A 19,531-nucleotide genomic window follows, 5' to 3' on the forward strand; every position below is an offset into this window, starting at 1 on the left:
CTGGTGTATGCCGGACGTTTACAGTCTTAAACTACATAGTGGATTACATGAAGCATGTAAACGCCATAGTATCGTTATAACTAATATCTCAATCTTGAATTAAAGGAAAGTACCTTTACTTCTAAACACAGAAATTTCTCTCCTTCCCGGCTATTTATTATTAAAACAGGCGAGATTTAAAACTATCAGAACCGTCAACCAAAAGGCACATTTCAGATTCTGCAAACATGCAATACGAAATCAAACCTCGCCGCAAAAAAAAAGTGAAGGAATAAATTATTTCCAAGTCTACACGGATTCCATTCGTTTTATTAGTTTACTTTACACATGAATGTATACAAACTGGCAAAAAAAAACAGGATCTGTGACATTCACTTCACAGACGGAACAGAATGAAAGTGTATCCATATACAAGCACAATAATATCTTTACAGAATAGACAAAATTTACATATCAGCCCTGAAAAGCGTCATAGAATCACACGCCCCCTCCTATCTCACCCCCAAACCCCATTGCAAACAGATCATAATATACTCCTCGGAGGATCTGTCACTGAACGACGTGGCAACTTCAGGAATTAAAACTCTAGAATCCTACGTTTCTACAAAACGAATGCATTAAAACCTATTCTATAATCTGAGCCGTCTGAGAACAAATAACGCAAAACTCTACCATTTAAAATATTCTGTACATGTGATTTATATAGAACCGCTTTAACACCAACGATAAATGTTGGCCACATAGGAATTGAATCGAAGTTTCCTGTACAGACATGATTTACATACCCAAATTTCAATTGAATTACGAAGTGGCGGGGAGGGGGGGGGGGTCTGTATAGATGAACACACGGATTTTAAACTTCACTCATAATTATTTATCACATTTAAACACTGACGGGGTTTACAAAACACCAGTCTGTGCATCCGAGCCCGGGATTACCACCGTGAACAGGCATCATCACCACAACCAGAGAGGAAAGGGGCGTCTTTGTGCAGCAAACTGAAAACTCGCGTTTGGCACCAGCCGTTCGCTGATCAAAGGGATGGGAACTGGTGTGGGTTTTTTTTGGCACTTCCTCGGAGAGGCGAGAGAGTTGAGGGGCGGGTGGGTCCTTCCCGCCCCGGCCAGCCCGGAGGGAGGCCTTTAGGCGTGAGAGTAGAAGCCGTAAAAGGCCATCTCCTTGGCGCAGTTCTTCTCGCAGTCTCTCGGGGTCAGCGCCTCGCTCTTGAGGGGAGACGAGCTCTCGGGGGCAGCGGTCGGGGCCGGGGCTGGGGCGGGCGGCGGCGGCGGCGGCGCGTCTGCCGAAATGCGCCTCCTCTTAGCCTGCTCGTAAATGCCCGAATCCCCGGAGTCGATGGACTTGATGGAAGACTGCGTCTCGATCCAGGCGGCGTCGGGCAGATCCTTAGCTTTAGTGTCCTCGGCCCCGGCCGCTAGGGGCGAGCGATCTGCGCCGGGCCCTGCGCCCGGGCCCAGGCCCTCGGCGGCGGCCGCCGCAGCTGCCGCCGCCGCCGCCTCTTCCAGGTAGGAGTTAGTCGAGGCGCCGCGGCCCCAGGGCAGCACCGAGCTCGACTTGCAGGAGTACTGCGGGCTGCGGGCACCCCAGCCCGATGGGTCGGGGTAGTAGCCGAGGGGTCGGGTGCCAGCCTGCAATGGCAGAGCCTTCACCCCTACCCCGTACGACAGGATGGCGTTGCCGGCGAAGTCGGTGTCGTAGGCGGAGAAGTCGAGGCGGTTGTTCGCAGGCTGCTGGAGCGGGGTGACGAACCAGCGCTGAGGCGAGGGTGCGGCGGGTTCTTCGGCTTGCTGCGGGGAAAGCAGCCCGTTGCTGTGGGGGACGCTGCGCTCGCCACCCCCGGGCCCGCCGTGGTGGAAGCGGGCCTTGGCGTAGTTGTTGACGAACTGCTCCTGCAGGAAGGACTGGGTGACGGCGTAGCGGGTGCCCGGCACGATCTGGGAGCGCGGCGAGTCGCTCGGGGACGGGGTGAGCCGGTCCACCTCGCAGCCCGTGTAGATCCTAGGGGAAAGGGGAGATGGGGAAGGGTGTAAAGAGAGAACTTTGAGTTCTTGTTTTACTGGTGCTACCTCTCAAACAACTCAACTAATCTCGCAAAGGATTTGGCTTTCCTTGTTGCCCAAATCAGTAACTAAGCCCCCCATGTTGATTGGGGGGGGGGGTGCACCTTGTAAAATATTTAGAGGTAGATGCGAGTCGGCCTTACGCATTCCTGAACTATTATTGCTTATTGGCATTGAAGATACCCCGCGCAAATACAAAACAGATTGCATCTTTTTAGCTTAAGCATTAGACGTATTCAACGTTATCCAAAATAAGTTCGTAAAAATAAAATGCAAATCACTTCCCAGAACACCCAATAGTAACCGCTGACCCTAACATTGAGAGTAGCGGCAGACAACAAAATAAATTCAGCAGTTTTAAATTAACAAACTTACGTGTCATAGTTATCTCTGAATCCTTTGGCAAAAGGATTGTGGTCTATTTTCAACTGTGTGATCTGTTTAAAATATAAAAAATATTACATTTATATTAAGACACTAGTGACACCAGTTTCTTAGGAACCAAACTATGTGCAGATAACGTAAGGTATTTGTGTAAATTGCGTAAGAGTCATTTTTATAGATTCGTGGGATACAGATATACAATACAGGCTTTGTTCAGGGTGAGATTTTATTCCCCGACTCAAACGATGACATCTTTGTAAGTGTAAGAAGTGGAAAACTGGGTAGGTCTGATTTCCAGAATTGTTTTTGTCTTTACAATAACTCATCCCTGTTCAACATTAAGTACAGTTTAACGTTCGGCGTTTGAGTTAAAAACACAAAACAGAGGGAACAGACTAAAATGGCTTTTAATGATATACGTTTATTTTTTTTTGTCCTGAAAAGAACTATTGAGCTTTAAATTCTATACTCTGCATTCCCAGTTATCTCCTTACATCTGTATTTTGATATGCTGTAACTGCTATAAACTGCGTTTCTGGAAAGGTGAATGTTTGAACCCTGCCGGGCTGGTTAGAATCCTCCGCTCCGTCCTCATTGACTTCAACTACGTGTAGTCTTGGCTGGTATTTATGTAAAGACTGCAGAACCACCATCTGTCGGTAAAACAACAGGCAACTGCATTACTTTCATTTCTTTAAAACCAATGGCCAGTTCACTTTCTCGATATTTTAGCTGCTAAACAATATTTCGTCAAAATAGCACTACTTCCCGCGGGTTCAAATCTCGTCTAATAAATGCTGAAATTAACTTTAAAATAAATCTTATTACAGAGAGAACAATGAAGTTGCATAAAATAAATCCGTTACCTGACCGTTATTGTTTGATGCACCCTTGTTATTGGTCAGCTTTAATTTTCCAAAGGAAATCTCTTGTCTCATCCAGTGAGCACCGGTGTTTGGTGAATCTGGGTGCATATAGATCCTATTGCCTATAAAAGATTGAGAGAAACAGCCGAATAATAGAAGGCCCCTCTAATAAAAGAATAATAAATATAACAAAACAGTAAATATATAACACGTAGCATGCCTGATTGAGACTTGGGGAACAAAAGACAACTCTGGGAAGGAGTTACCAAAATAGTTCGAGTGCACAATTAAGTTGTTCCAATTGCCGAACCAAAACTAAAACAGATTATTGGAAAAACCTGCCTTGTACATTGGTATCCGCTTTTCCGCAAGGTACCCATTTTCCTCCTTGAAATCGCCAGTGATTGGGATCGGCTAGAATTATGTCAACAAATATGTTGTAATGTGCAGTCGGATCTAAACCAGAGATGTTAAAACTCAAAAATGGAAACATCCGCCTGAAATAGAAGGATCGAGATGGAATCAAAAGAAATAAATCAGAAAGACATTAAAAATTTAAAATATAGATGTGTTTAAGCTTGTTTATGTCAGAGCACATAGTATCAACTCACTGCATTTGACGTAGCCTTGATTCCTAAAATGTTAATACATACAGATGCTTTTCCAAGAAGTGAAAGAGATGCTAGAATAAAACCCTTTCACCGTTGTTAGAATTGCAAGTTTCTTTGCAAAAATGCATTCAAAGGCTAGGTATACAACTCTTGGAAAAGAAAATAAATTTTTAAGTACTAGCAGCTGGGGACTCTTGTTCAGACTATCGGCAAATACATTACATGTACATAAATATTTCACAATTTCTGTCAAAAATATCTGGCCTCTTGAAGTTCCATTTACCATTGCTTCTATTTCAAATTAATAAAAGTGATCATGTCTGTAAAAATGATTTAATTCTCGCAACTAAAATAAGTTAGCGTCCTGTCCGACGTGATTTAAATACTGGTGACTTTGGCAAGAAATAAAAGGTCCACTTACCTGCCTTGCTTGGTGATGATCATTTCCGTTTGATGCCTGTGGAATTTAAGCCACAGCGGCCTATTACATAAATACACCTGGGCTTTGCCGGGAACCAGTCCTGGTTGACCAGAAGAGAATTGATAGAAAGGTCCTCCCTGGTAACTGTGTCCGTACTGTTGAGGATAAGGGTAACCACTGCCCGGATAGCCTTGGGGAGAAGAATTGGACAGAATGCTATTGTAGGCTCCATTAGTGATTACAGGATGGTGAGCCATGTACCTGCTCGGACTGCTAATGGAAAAAGCAGGATGTGTTGGTCCATGCTGGCCAGTATAAGGAAACATAGCACTGGGAGCAGCAGCCGGTTGCTGTGGTTGGCTCGATTGTGACAGGATATATCTGTCTGCCGCTGATCCATCGAAATTATGACGAATTTCAGAGACCCCGTCCAAAACAGGAGAGAGCTTGCTTCTCTGGACGTCCCCCGACGCGTCCTTGGAGTCAGGAAAATTGTCTGCCTCTGATTGATTCGTCATCCCCCTGGTAATTTTTTTCAGAGGTGAACTTCTTTCGAGGTTATCACTGGCCGAGATGATGGGATCGTGCAGAGCAAGCTCACTGTTGGGATAAGTGCTGTTCACATTCAGAAATTTCTTAGAGAGCATTATAGATGAAGATAAGCAGTGCTCCAACTGCATAGCTTTACAAGCAAGCACTTCACCCTATAGAAACCCTCAGCAACAGCTAAAACCCAACCCGCTTGAAAGCAATTCTTTAAGCACTCTCACAAAGGGCTTGTACTCGATTTTTCTCCCAAAAGCGATTGGCCAATTGACAGTTTGCAGTAGTAACGAAGGACTCACTTTTGATCTCCCCGGTTGCACAACTAATGAAACGGCTCTTGCTATTGGTTAACAGCTGACAGTAATTTAATTAGACAGACATTAATTAGGATAATCACCTGAGTCCTAATGGCAGTGATGGCAAATTGCAAGATGATCTCATTTCAGAGACAGTTTGCGTGTCACTAACAAGGAACTATTCCCCGTTTTTTTGGACAGAGTGGAGTAAATTGTAAAGAACGAGGATCCACTTAAACTGTTTTGGAGTTTGATTTTACGCATTCTCATTGCCTCATCATTAGTATATCTAAAGCGAAACAGACCAGCTGAAGGATAAAAAAAAGTATTTTACTAAATGGAGACAATTATCCCATGCCACTTACTTGGAGTGGTACTCTTGCAAATCAGAATTGTTCGTCATGTTTGCTCTGTACAGAATACTTTTGAACTGCGATAACAGTTTTTGACTTCCTTTATACATGTCGCATAAGCCAATGTTCAGGACCTGCATGAAGCGCTTTAAGGTCTATGGGGCATCTTCTTTGACAACTTTTTACTAAATCGATGTATTTATGAATCGCAAAAAAAAATCTTAAGGTCGCGCAGCGATTATGCGGATTTCTAAATCATTTTGGAAAGAAGTTATTAAAAGTTACGTAAGAATCGCTATTAAAAATAACACAAATGAATCACGGTTTTCAATAAATGAGGAACTATAAAAATGCAAAGTTGTGAAAGAGTACGTAAATGTGAAAATCTAAAGAAATATCACAGCGACATTCGATTGCTTTCCCTCCCAACGTCCGGTAAAGTGCAGGGAGAAGTACTGCGTGCTCACGATGGCGATTTTAAGTTGCGTTTTACTCCTCTCTAGCAGTTTAGAAAACGTTGCTCAAACAGATCCGAATAATTCTTGTGTATAGTGATGTTATCAATAGAAACGCGTAGATAAATACGCATTGCGTATCTTGTTAGCTACATACGAACCTGTAGGCGAAGGTGCTTTAAGTATGCTTCATGCATTGCCAAGCATTACATTACTGTACTTCATTTACGTTCAATACAAAGTATTATTGATGGTTTTAAATACTACCCTTTAATTCACATACCAAATTTCTTATTTTAAATCACTTTAAATCCATTTTTGTCATTTTAACTATGCAAAAGATTTGTCTCTTGATCTTTTCGCCCAAGTTAAAGTGAACGTAATCGACTGAATAACTTAATTTTGTTTGCTTTACTAAATATTATTTAAATGTTGCATTTTTTTTAATCATTCTGTGCAAGTGAAAACCTTATTGTCGGTGAAAATGGTCTTTTAATAATTGTTCGTCGTGGGAAAAAACAGAATTCCCCCGTGATGCTCGAGCTTGAAAAGGGCCAATTATTTTTCCTGTATGAAAGTGTCCGTGATAAGGTGAACAGTGACAGTTTTTATCACTTAAAACTTCAGAACTAAAATGGTATTTGAAATTACCTTTCAGCTGCACCAGCTCCACAATGAGCGTTATGTTACTACTAAATGCAGTAATTTGAGTACTCAACGTTATTTTTTTTAACTAGAAAAATCAAAACCTGTCGGTATTAAAAAAAAACTGAGGGTGATTAAAAAGTAACTAAACAGTCGATGTAGTATGGAATTCAGAATCCTTTGCCAATACACTCGGCGACCCATTTTCGAAAAAGGAAAGCAATCCTAATTCCCGCGGCCCATAAATATCAGAGTTGAAATTGTCGTTTCGGGATCTTCGTCGTCATCCCTCAGCATTTCAAACTAAATAGAATTAATCACCAGCGCATCGGAATGAAATAATAAAACCTTTTGTCAATTATTATTTGCCTTTAAAATGCTTACATTGAAATTTGAGTGATTAAACCACAACGATTTACCGATTTAAGTTGAGGTACAGCAGTTTGTGAATTACAAGCAGAATTTGCTGTTTTGACTACATAGTTCAGAGAACTGATTATAATTACTCGCGCACATTATAGTTCCTTTTGTGAGCTTTTTTTAAAAATCAAAGTATTTTAATCATTGGTGTAACGACCAATAAAAGCGATTGAGGACGTGTCCACACACATGACTGGTACAGTAAGATTTTCTAGATATATAATGGAATTTCATCAGTATCGGAAATCACCCTATTGCATGAATATTCGTACCATTGTCTCCAGCCCATTTCGACACAGTACTGTTGCTGAGTTTCCTATCAGTACCGGGGGGAGGGAGGGGTAGTTGTAAATATTCACCAGTAGGAGAGTTGAAGGCAATACTTTTTCCTCAGAGAGGCTAACACACGCCCTCATATAAAACATATCTGCTTTATATTCAGATATTTTCAAAATCTTTTATTTTAAATACGAACTCCAAAATTAAACTTATGACGAATTTCAAATACAAGGCCTTAAGGATTTTCAGTGTTCAAAGCGCCGACGAGACACTCAAGTGCTCATTACATAATATGCAAAATTTCATTCTCACTGTGAGTGAATAATTTTACCACCGGCGCCAAAACCTTCAATAAACGCGGCGATATCCACTGCATCATATTATAAACGAGTTTAGATCCTTTCCGTAGATGCATTTCAATTAGACTGCGATATTTGTTCTTGATTCCAATAAACTATTTTTGTTAATATCTGAATAAGTGTTTAAAGTATGCAAGATACCGCAAATACCAATTGCGTCAGCTGTGTAACTCCAATATACATTGAGATAGTTTTAGACTGTTTATTCCCGATAATGCAAATCCATCAACCCATTACAAATGAATGATAGAAACATTTTTTATAATATTATCTGTGATGAGTATGGAGCATAGTAGTTTAAAACTGCCAGTTATTGCAAGTTATGGCTGGATTGTATCAAGGTTAATCAAAACATAACATCCTCAAAAAAATCTCGTGCACCTCTTATTCATGAATTAGTGGGTTAATGTACCTTAACGTTTTCTGTGCCAAGCAGTTGGTTGAGAAATGTCATTCTTCACATACGAGATTCTAGTTTGACCTTAGCATCTGCCATATTCACAGCTACGACCCTAGAGGTGTTAGACATGTGCTACCTCTGCAGCACTAAACAACTCTTAATAAACAAGGATGAGAACATCTAACTGATTTTATCTAGCCGAGATTTTTAAAATCCTGCAACATATCATGTTGAGATCTTCACAATAAATGATAAAACCATTTTTAAGGTAGCACAAATCTGTTTTATGTGACAATAGGAAGTCACATAACAAAGACAGATCCAACTTATTTTATTGACAGTCTGAGATCTAACAATAATATACAAAATGTGTGCAAATACCAAAATCAAACTTGGCTACTCGTTTAAACTTTAAAAAAAAAGAAAAACAAACTGTATTTGTCCGGACAAATGATTCAAAAACAACAAAGGCATGTACTGCATGGTTGCTCTCAGCTCAGGATGTAATGATGTTGGAAGTCTCTTGTTTTTAAGTAGTCTTCAGCAGCCTCAGCATTACAGAAATTTGAAGAGAAACTGCACACTAAAAAAACCAGAATGCCTTAATATCTTATATTACAGTTCACTATTTAAATACAACTGTATCCAACATTGCTGCTAAGCACTGTACAATATTTGAAGTCATTACAACATCCACATGCTCTTCCAAATGGCGTTTTGGATCCTAAAAGACAAAAAAAAGCGAGCTGTTAACAAAAAAAAAATTCCAAGCAAGGTAGTAACTTTGTAATAATGTAATTTTTCCCCCTAGATTATCACAAGCTGTAGACACAGTAACCAGACCATTATTATTTTTATTTTCCACTAAGATGTTAGTCCAGTTTTGTACCACAGGGAAGTGTCTCACAGTTTTAACAACAGTAATTACAAAGGATTGAAAGAGATACTTTAACTGTAAAAATATTATAAAGGGAAATAGTTTGTAAACATTTTTAGTTTCCCCTGGTCTGAAATACATCTCAAACAACAGTGCAGAGAAGGAATCCAGGTGGTAGTTCCCAAAAAAATAGATTAATTACAATTTAGAATTCAATGAAAGGAGACAGCTTTATTTTTCTTACCAGGAAAAAATGTTTTAGTGAGATTATGGAGCAATCAATTTTATCAACTTCCCGATCTCTCAATGACATTCAAAGTGTACAGAACTAAAATTCACACAGTAAGTTGATGAACAGCGGTAAGGTGTACTCAACATTTTATTTTTTTTAAATTGAAGAAGCATTTCTGAGTCTTTATGTAGAGTGCATTTTTAAAAAAATTTAACTTTATTTTAAAAAGATTGACATGTTTATGTGATCCATATTCAGCCATTATGCTCCAGCTGTTCAATCACCAGAAACATATAATTTTTCATTTTAATTTATTTCACAGGCATGGCCAACATTTAAACACCAAACCTAAATTGTAATTTTCCACAGCTCGAACAAATCTGTTGTTGTTCATATGCAGATACAGCCCCACTGAACACCTCACCGTGGATCAGATTCCTTGGCCCCAGAAGCTCAATCCACAGAGAATCCAGGTTTAAGTCCAGATGCTGAGGATCCATTAGACACCCCCACTTATCTGGTGTAGCAGCCCACTCATCTTCAGGACTTTCACTCAACTTACCTTACCGAATCCACTCCATGCCTAACAGGTCTGCTCAGAAGAAGTTGCTTACCTTCCAATCCAGATGGGTCACTACAGGACTCTTAGGACTGATCAGACACAGCCACTGAGCTCAAAAGTGTGGTAAGGAGATTGGGCTGCAGGTGAGACCAAAGCAGGTTGAAAACTCCCCTCCCCAGTATATGACTGCTAATGTCCACGCCACTGAGAACAAAGGAGTTGATGTAAGAGCAAGACTGGCTTAACCAAGGAGAACTGAGGGACTGATGTGTGCTATGTCTCACTGAAACATGTTGTACACCCGTTTCACCTGACTGTGCCATAAAACCTGGGGGCTTCTCAATTCACTGGAGCACATGGTATCCAGCTAAAGGTGGAGTAGTCTGTTTCTAAATCAACAGCTCATGGTGTGCGGATGTGACGGTCGTGGCAAGTTCCTGCTCACCAAGCTTGCAACACCTCACAATGAAATGTTACCCACACTACATGCCATGAGAGTTCACTTCAGCTACTAGTCTACATTCTACCCCTACCAAGGCAGGTGTGAAACATGCACTCAAAGAACTATAATCCTTAGTCAACAGCTTTGAAACAGGATATCCCGAGGCTCTTAACGTCATTGCAGGTGACTTCAACCTGGCCAACATCAAGTGCGAAATACTACCAGCGTGGCTCCTGTCCCGCCAGTGGTGCAAACACACTTGACTATTATATTTACAAGATAAGCATATTGGTGAGAATCCAGTGTGGCAAGAATGAAGTTTTTGATATGTGCCATTACCAGGCATTTAAAACACTTCATGTTGTTTGATGTCAGTGCCACTGGATGAAATGTTTAGTTTAGTTCTGAAAGTGTAGAGTTCTTTGGTACAGGGATGATGGTGGCTGATTTGAAGCATGTGGAGACAGCAACCTGGATGAGTGAAGTGTTGAAGATGCCCGTGAAGATGTCAGTGAGCTGGTGTGTACACACCCTGAGTATTTGGCCTGGGATGTTGACTCTCTGCAGAGTCCTTCTCACATATATTGCTGCTGCAGACGTTAGCTGTCACCTCAAAGGTAGGTGGCTTTTGTGACCTGTGTTGTATGCCTTGAGGCATGCGTAAAAGTTGTTTTATGCAACACTGAGCCTCAGGGAGGGAGGTGTCAGTGGTACAGTCATTTCTGGCACCCGTTTTCCCTTGCATAGTCAGAAATGCCCTCGATGCCCAGCCACATAAGCTGGGGATCATAATCAGCTAGTTGTTCCTGATTTTTTTTGTGTGTAGGGGGTCTTTACCCTCAATGCACAAGATGAGATCTCTCCTGTCTGCTCTGAGAGCTGCTCTGTCTCCAGACTTAAAGGCAGCAGCATCCCAGGCTTTTAGTACAACGTGTACCTCTGCATTCAGCCAGTGCTTCTTTCCTTGCCACATGATTCCAACTCTGCATGCCTGCCTATCTCCAGTAACCTTTCACCACCTTGTAGAGCAAAATTTATCCATCTTTGCCTTAAAAATATTCAGAGTATACCTATATTGCCCTTTGAGAAAATACTTCTCAACCTCAAAGGAAGAAAAATCTATCCTAAATGAGTGACATCTTACATTAAAAGAGTGATTCCTATTTCTAAATTTGTTCACAAAGAAGCATTCTCTCCACATCCACCTTGACAAGGCTCTGCAGGGTGTTATCTATTTAAATAAATCTGCCTCTTGCCCTATTAAATGTCAGTGATTGCAAGTCTCACATAATCCATCTTTGCTCATAAGACAATCTGCTCATTCTGAAACATTCCTGAGTTGCTTCCAGTGCTTTAACACTCTTCCTTAAATAAAGAAATCAATGTTGCACACAGATCTCTAGATGGTGAGCATAATTGAAGAACAACCCCTTTATTTGTACTACACTCAACAAGTCAGGCTTTATATGTGGAAAGAGAAACAAAGTGAAAATTTCAGGTCAAATACTCATGGTCATAATTAGGAATGATAAGAAAATAGGTTACTTTTGCAGAAAGGGTGGTGAAGGAATTGTGAACAAAACATGGGAATAAGACAAAAGTAATTCAGTTGAGAGGCTTATGGGGTCAGTTAGAGAGATATGAATTCATAAGCTTATGAAGGAACACAGAAGCTGTGAAATTAGGGTATTTACTCAGCTAGAACACAATGCAGATTGATAGGAAATCCCTAGCAGGAGACACAAGAGGTTGTAGATGCTGGAATCATAAGCAACAAACAATTTACTGGAAGAGCTCAGTAGGTCAAGCAGCATCTGTGGGAGTAAAGGAACTGCTGACATTTTGGTTGACGTAAGGTTTTAATCCAAAATGTTGAAAATTCCTTTCCTCTCAGAGATGCTGCTCAGTCTGCTGAGTTCTTCTGAGCATATTGTCTGGAAGTCCCTAGCAGGTCAGGCTGTATTAATGAAGAAAGAAAAACTGGGCCAATATTACAGATGGAAGACCAAAAACAGAAATGGTTTATGAAAGAAAGTTAAAGTTGTGAAAATTGATACTGAGTCTATAAGGCTGCAATGAAACCAGACAAATGAGAAGCTATTCTTCAAGCTTACAATGAATTTTGCAATAGCAGTGCTGAATGGAGAATGAAGTGTCAATCAACAGGAAACTCAAACTTTCCCCTGCAAGCTGAATTCAGGAGCTCTGCAAAGTAATCATCTAATTTTGAATGTAGAACACACATGTACAGCACAGTATGAGCCCTCTAGTCCACCACGTTGTGTTTTGCATCTCCAATGTAGAGAAGACCAACCACATTGTCAGCAATATATGCAGCACATTAAATTTGAATAGGTCTTAGATTCAAGATAGTTTACTGTCATTCTTCAGTACACGAGTGTAAAGGAGAACGAAATGATTATTACTCCGGAACTACTGCAGCATTAATAAAACACAATAAGCATGAAGAACATAATAAAAAAAACCAAAAACACAATAAATATAAAAGCAATCTTATAAAACACAACATACAGCAGAGTGTGGATGTCTATACTGTACGTCGATTAGCTTGTATACATAGACACTGTATTCACATAAAGTGACAGCATATGCAGAAGTGGCTGATGAGTATGTAGTGGTGGGATGGGTTAATGGGCGAAGGTATTGACCAGCCTGATGGCTTGGTGGAAGTAACTGTTTTTGAGCCTAGTGGTCTTGGTGTGGATGCTCTTTCCTGATGGGAGTGGGACAAACAGTCCATGAGCAGGGTGGGTGAGATCCTTCTTGATATTGCTGGCCTTTTTCAGGCACCTTTCTGTAAGTATGACCTTGACAGCAGGTGGGCTGGTTCCTATCCACTGCAGCAGTTTCTATACTACACAGTTTTGCAGTATGTTACGATGTTCTCAACTGCGCATCTATAAAACGTGATTATTGATCAGCATAGTTCAGCTCTTCTCAGCCTCCTCTGATGCTTAATTTCTCAGAATTTAGGTTAAAGTTAAGTGTGGAGTAATGTCTCCACACTTGTTGACCTTACACACTGGCAGAAAGCAGCAGAATATATGATGTAAAACTTCTTTCTGCCTTTGCATTTCCAATTTTCTTTGGAACAGGGGTCATAGAATCAAGGAGCAATACAGTGTGGATACAGACCCTTCAGTCCTTGCCAACCACAGTGCCCACCCAGCTAGTCCCAATTCAGCCCATGTTCCTCCAAGCCCTTTCTTTGCAAATAACTATACAAGTGCTTCTTAAATGACAGTATTGTACTTACCTCAAACATTTCTACCGGCAGCTCATTCAAATACTCACCACCCTCTGTGTGAAAATGTCCCCTTCAGATCTCTTTTAAATCTTTCCCTTCTCAACCTAAACCTGTGCAACCCCCCCCCCCCCCCCCGTAAGCTGTAGACTTCCCTATCCTGGGGAAAGGACTGCTCCTTCTCACATTATCTCTGTGTTACATCATTTTAAACAATTCTCTGAGGTTACTCCTCATTCCCTCACATTCCAAGGAATGAAGACCAAGCCTAGACATCCTCTCCCTATACCCAAGGCCCTCCGGTCCTGTCAACATCCTCATAAATCTTGTCTGCACTCTTTCCAATTTATCTTATAACAGGGTAACCAAAACTGTACAGTGCTCCAAGTGCAGCCTCATTAATGATCTATACAACTGCAAAAATAATGTCCCCACTCCTACATTCAGTACCTGTCTGATAAAGGTCAGCGTGCTAAATGCCTTTTTCACCACTGTCTACCCTTGATGCTGTTTTCACTGAAAGATGTACATGAACTCCTATTCCATTATAGACTCCCCAGTGCCAGTTCATAGTGTAAGCCTACACTTGTTTGACTTTCCAAAACACATCAGCTCACATTAATCTGTATTGAGTTTCCTTTGCCACACCTTAGCTGATCAGGATCCATATATAATCTATGATAATCTTCTTCAATATCAATATCGTGACCTAATCTCATGTCAATCACAAACTTACTGATCAAATCTTGTCAATTTACATTGGTTACTTTCTCTTTCTAGATACCCTTGTACCCTCAATATGTTATAGAAGCTCCTGGGATTTTCCTTAACCAAATCCATCTCATACACTCTTAATTTTTTTTATAGCTAAGGGATTCACTTGATCCTGACCTCCTAAATCCAACGTATAGTTCCTTCTTTCTTTTTTGACCAGACCCTCAATGCCTCTCGTCAAGGTTCCCTGAATTTGCCAGGTTTATCTTTCATCATAACAGGAACATGTTGCTCTTTGTCACTTGCTATCACAGTTTTAACAAACTCCCACTTACCATTCATTCCTTTCCCTTCAAACAGACTCACCCAATCTGCTAGATCCAGTCTAAATTCCCCAAAATTAAGCCATGCTACAGTTCAGGATCCTAACCTTTTGGCCTGCCCTATACTTTTCATTCATAAATATCACAAAACTAATAGAATTATTGTCACTGGAGCCAAAGAGTTCCTGACTGCCACTTCAGTTACTTGCCCTGCCTCTTCCCTAAGAAGAGGTCCAGTATTGTACCCTCTGAATAGGGCCCTCTGTGTACAGTGCCTATCAAAAATATTCACCCCCCCCCCCCCCCGCCTTGGAAGTTTTCATGTTTTATTGTCTTACAACATTCAAAGCTGATAGGGATCTATCCATACAGACTCAAAGTGCATCTATTAAATACTGAAAGGGTGAATCTTTATTCAATCAATTTTTTGTGCTTTGTATTTGTAATTAATTTAAATCACTTTGTAGAGATCTGTTTTCACTTTGATACGAGTCTTTTTCTGTTGATCAGTGTCAAAAAAAGCCAAATTAAATCCACAGTGATTCAATATTGTATGACAATAAAACATGAAAACTTCCAAGGGGGGTGAATGCTGAGGAATGCTCTGCAGTGGAGGCCAATTCTCTGGATGCTTTCATGAAAGAGTTAGATAGAGCTCTTAAAGATAGTGGAGTCAAAGGATATGGAGAGAAGGCAGGAACAGGGTACTGATGATCGGCCACGATCACAGTGAATGGTGGTGCTGGCACGAAGGGCCAAATGGCCTACTCCTGCACCTATTGTCTATTGAGTGCTTTTTAAAGGCATTGTATTGACTCAGGAGTTTTCCGGGACAAATTTGACAAATTCCACCCACTTCAGGCCATTTACACTGGGTGGTCCAGTCACCACCAGGGAAAACATCTCCTATTGATGCAAGGCAACACACACCAAATGCTGGAGGAACTCAGCAGGTCAGGCAGCATCTGTGGAAAAGAGTAAACTGTCAATGTTTTGGGCCAAGACCCTTCATCAAGACCGGATCAAGCAGAGATTGATTGGGTGAGTCTGTTTGAAGGGAAAGGAATGAATGGCAAGTGGAAGGCTTCTAAAACTGTAATAGCAAGTGTCCAGGAGCAACGTGTTCCTGTATTGATGAAGGGTAAACCTGGCAAGTTCAGGGAACCTTGACTGACAAGAGGTATTGAGGCTCTGGTCAAAGAGAAAGAAAGAACTATAGAGTGGTGCTAGAAAGTTGGTGAACCCTGTACAATTTTCACTATTTCTACATAAATATGACCAAAAATGTGGTCAGATCTTCACCCGTCTGAAAACTAGATAAAAAGAGCCCAATTAAATAAATAACATAAAAAAAACATTACACTTGCTCATTTATTTATTGCGAGAAATGATGTAATGTTACATGTATTTATTGGAAAAAGTATGTCAACCTTTACTTTCAGTAACTAGTGTGACCACCCCCCCCCCCCACCCCCACCGTACAGCGATAACTTCAACCAAACATTTCTAACAACCGCTGATCAGACCTGCACACCAGCTTGGGAGAAATTTTAGTCTATTTCTTCTTAGAAAACTGCTTCAACTCTAGGATGTTGATGGGCTCCCCTGCATGAACTGTTCGCTTCAGGTCCTTGCACAACATTTCTATAGGATTAAGGTCAGGACTTTGACTCAGCCATTCAAAGCACAAATTTTCATCGTTTTTCACCATTCTTCTGTTGATTTACCTTTCAAAGGTTTCAAGGTGCAATTTAATGTCAGAGAAATGTATACAATATACATCCTGAAATGCTTATGAGGCATTTGCCTTCGTCCTTCTGATCATTGTCTTGGTGCATTATCCAACTTCTATTAAGCTCCAGGGATGGACTGCTACCCTGAATCTCTTCTAAAATGTTTTAATATACTTTTGAATTCCTTGTTCCCTCAACAATTGCAGGCTGTCTAGGCTCTGAGGCAGCAAAGCAGCCCCAAAACACGATGCTCCCTCCACCATGCTTCAGAGTGGGTATGAAGTTTTGCTGTTGGTGTGCAGTGCCCTTTTCCTCCAAACGTAGCAATGTGCAGTTCTGCCAATAAGTTCAACTTTTGTCTCATCTATCCAGGGAACACAATTCCAGAAGCATTGGGGAGCATCCCAGCTGGTCTTCTGCAAACTTGAGATGTGCAGCAATGTTTTCTTTTGGAGAGCAGTTGATTTCTCCGTGGTGTTCTTCCAGGAACACCATTCTCGTCCTGTTTTTCTTGTAGCGGACACATGAACAGAGACTTCAGCAGGTTGTAGAGATTTCTGCAGGTCTTCTGCTGTTTCCCTTGGGTTCTTTTTCACTTCCTTCAGCATTGCACGTTGTACTCTTGGTGTGATTTTTACAGGATGCCCACACCTAGGAAGAGTAGCAACAGTATTGAAATTCCTCCACTTGTAGACAATTTCTCTTACTGTGGACTGATGAACACTCAGGTCTTTAGAGATGCTTTTGAAGCCCTTTTCAGCTTCCTGCATCTCTACAATTCTTCTTCTAAGGTCCTTGAAAGTTGTTTTAATTGAGGCATGGTGCACATGAACAGATCTTTCTTGAGAAGAACAGGCTCTGTCAGTAACCTGACTTGTGTGTCTCTTTTTTTTTTAAAAAGGGCAGGCCACCTCTCAACCCACACCTCTAATCTCATATCATTGATTGGAACACCCGACTCCAAATAGCTTTTGCAGAAGGCACTGCCCCAGAAGTTCACATTCTTTATCCAACAAATACATGTAATACTGGATCAATTTCCCTCAATAAATAAATGAAATATAATTTTTGGTGTTATTTAATTAAGCTGTCTTATCTAGTTTTTGGATTTACATGAATATCTTATCACATTTTAGGTCATATTTATGCAGAAGTAGAGAAAAGTCTACAGGGTTCACAAACTTTCTGGCACCATTGTACATTATTTAGGAGGTCGGGATCAAGAGTATTCCTTGGCTATAAAAATGTTAATTAAATGTCAATGAGTTCTGATGAAGGGTCTCAGTCCAAAATGTCGACTGTTTACTCTTTTCCACAGATGCTACCTGACCTGCTGAGTTCCTCCAGCATTTTGTTGCTTTGGATTTTCAACATCTGCAGATTTTCTCAAGTTTGTGCTCCTATTAATACAACCCCATTATTCTTATAACTACCAGAATTTCAGAGCAATGGCACTGAATTTAATAAAAGTAGGAAGGTTGTGCTATTGTTTTTTTAAAAAATGGTTAAATCATAGTTGGAACAGTGTACAGTTCCAGTCACCACTCTAGATAGAAGAAAGGAGCAAAAGAATACACCCGGAGTGATTCACTTATGAGTAGAGGCTGGGCTTGTTTTCCTTGGAGCAGGGGAAGAGGAGGGGCATAGAGAGGGTAGATAGCAGGATTTTTTTTAATGCATAACACAGGTGTTGTAAACTAGAGGGCAAAGATTTAGGGCAAGGAGAGAGGAAGATTTTTTTCCACCTAGAACAGGGGCTTCCAACCTAGGGTCCAAGGACCCCTCAGTTAATGGTAAGCATCTATAGCAAAAAAAAAGGTTAGAATCCCCTGTCCTAGAGGGTGGATGGAACCTGAAGTGCAGTGATGCAAGTTGGTTTTCTCACACTTATTAAGTATCTAGACAAACACTTAAATTGCCAAGACATAGAATGCTACAGACAAAGTGCCAATGGTCAGCACAGACACGATAGCCAAAAGATCAGTTTCTGTGGTCTATACTCCATGATCATCAGAATTAGGAAAACTTCAAATTGCGCATAATTTGGGGAAAATAGTCCAAATTAGGGGTTCCTAATCTTATTTTATGCAGTGGAGCCTTACCATTAATTGAGGGGACTGTGGACCCCAGATTGGGAACCCATGGTCTAAATGGAACAGTACTGAAAGATGTCAAACTGTAAAGCCTACTAAAAAAGGACAAGCATTCTGGACTTGAAAATGAAGACGAAGGATGAGAGAAGTCATTATTTATAAAATTTAAAAAGTAATTAAACCATATGTAAAACACTATAATAGAATGGCAGATTGCTCAGAATGAGCATCTACATTTACTTGAAAAGATCTGCAGTAAAATGATAACTTTCACAACAGCAAAGAACAACATGAAGATGAAACAAAAGTTTTGATTCAAATCATTAAGGGTACTGATAGCATGAAAATGCACGGGCTATCTTTCCATTGTTAATGTCAATAATGAAGTTTACTCAACTAAAATGCAAGACAAGGTAGTTAGAAGCATTCTTAGAAAACTTTAGTACAGAATAAAATTCTCTGTCTCAGAGAGTATTTCAGACAATGTGGTTGAAGGAAGTTCTCATAAAATATATCAAGTTATGATGTACTGGTACATCATCTTGTCACACCAACTCTCGTAGGTGTTATGAGCTTAATTTGAGGCTAAACATTACCAACATAGATCAAATTCCATTATACATAAGATCAATGTCAAAGAAGATTTAACATCTGTAGTAATAAAGGTGATGGTTGGAAGCATGCCTTTCAGGAAATTTCCTGCTCAAATCACAATCCAGAAACTTGAGCAAAAAAGTCTAGGCTGATGCTTAACTGAGAAAGAATATTGTACTGTTACACCAAAGGCCCATCTGCACTGTCACGTGGACTTAGAAGATCTCACGACACTATCAAAGAATTGGGGAGTTGTCCCGAGTCCTAGATAACTTTTATCCCTAAAGAAACATTCCATTAACAGAATATCTAGCCATTATCACCTTGCACTTTACGGCAATTTGTTGTATGTAAAATATACACAATACTTCATTCAATAAAAATGCTTTGTGTGTGTGAGAGTAAGCGTTTGGCACGGACTAGAAGGGCCGAAATGCCCTGCTCCCATGCTGTAATTGTTATATGGTGTTCTAGAAGACGTGCAAGATGTTCTACATAAATGTACATTATTCGTTGTTCTGTATGGAAGTTCATACAATTTTCATCCAACATTTTAAAGGTTAAGGGGCTGTATTTAAATAC

The 19,531-nt window shown here is 40.4% G+C and overlaps 2 protein-coding genes across 2 annotated transcripts in view; both read right to left on the reverse strand.

The window, feature by feature from the left end:
* Positions 1-289: 289 nt before the first annotated feature.
* Positions 290-6,276, reverse strand: tbr1b (T-box brain transcription factor 1b). The gene is made up of 6 exons (XM_059966464.1): positions 4,362-6,276; positions 3,672-3,826; positions 3,330-3,451; positions 2,958-3,116; positions 2,455-2,516; positions 290-2,017 (listed from the first exon to the last, which is right to left on the reverse strand). The coding sequence occupies exons 1-6, from the start codon at positions 5,039-5,041 to the stop codon at positions 1,144-1,146; spliced, it is 2,052 nt and encodes a 683-aa protein (XP_059822447.1). The 5' UTR covers positions 5,042-6,276; the 3' UTR covers positions 290-1,143.
* Positions 6,277-8,428: 2,152 nt separating this feature from the next.
* The window catches only part of psmd14 (proteasome 26S subunit, non-ATPase 14), a 100,242-nt gene continuing 89,139 nt past the window's right edge, over positions 8,429-19,531 (reverse strand). Inside the window, exon 11 of the mRNA XM_059966462.1 lies at positions 8,429-8,838. Coding sequence (XP_059822445.1) covers positions 8,740-8,838 — 99 coding nt within the window. The 3' untranslated portion in view covers positions 8,429-8,739. The remainder of the gene's footprint in view (positions 8,839-19,531) is intronic.

This window comes from Hypanus sabinus, chromosome 4, assembly GCF_030144855.1.
Source record: "Hypanus sabinus isolate sHypSab1 chromosome 4, sHypSab1.hap1, whole genome shotgun sequence".
NCBI lineage: Eukaryota > Metazoa > Chordata > Chondrichthyes > Myliobatiformes > Dasyatidae > Hypanus > Hypanus sabinus.

Coding starts and splice junctions, on each gene's coding strand:
- tbr1b (XM_059966464.1), bottom strand. CDS start 5,041: ATGCAGTTGGAGCACTGCTTATCTTCATCTATAATGCTCTCTAAGAAA. Junction 2,517..2,957: donor CAGCATATCAAAATACAGAT/GTAAGGAGATAA, acceptor TATTTTAAACAG/ATCACACAGTTGAAAATAGA. Junction 2,018..2,454: donor TTCAGAGATAACTATGACAC/GTAAGTTTGTTA, acceptor CCTTTCCCCTAG/GATCTACACGGGCTGCGAGG.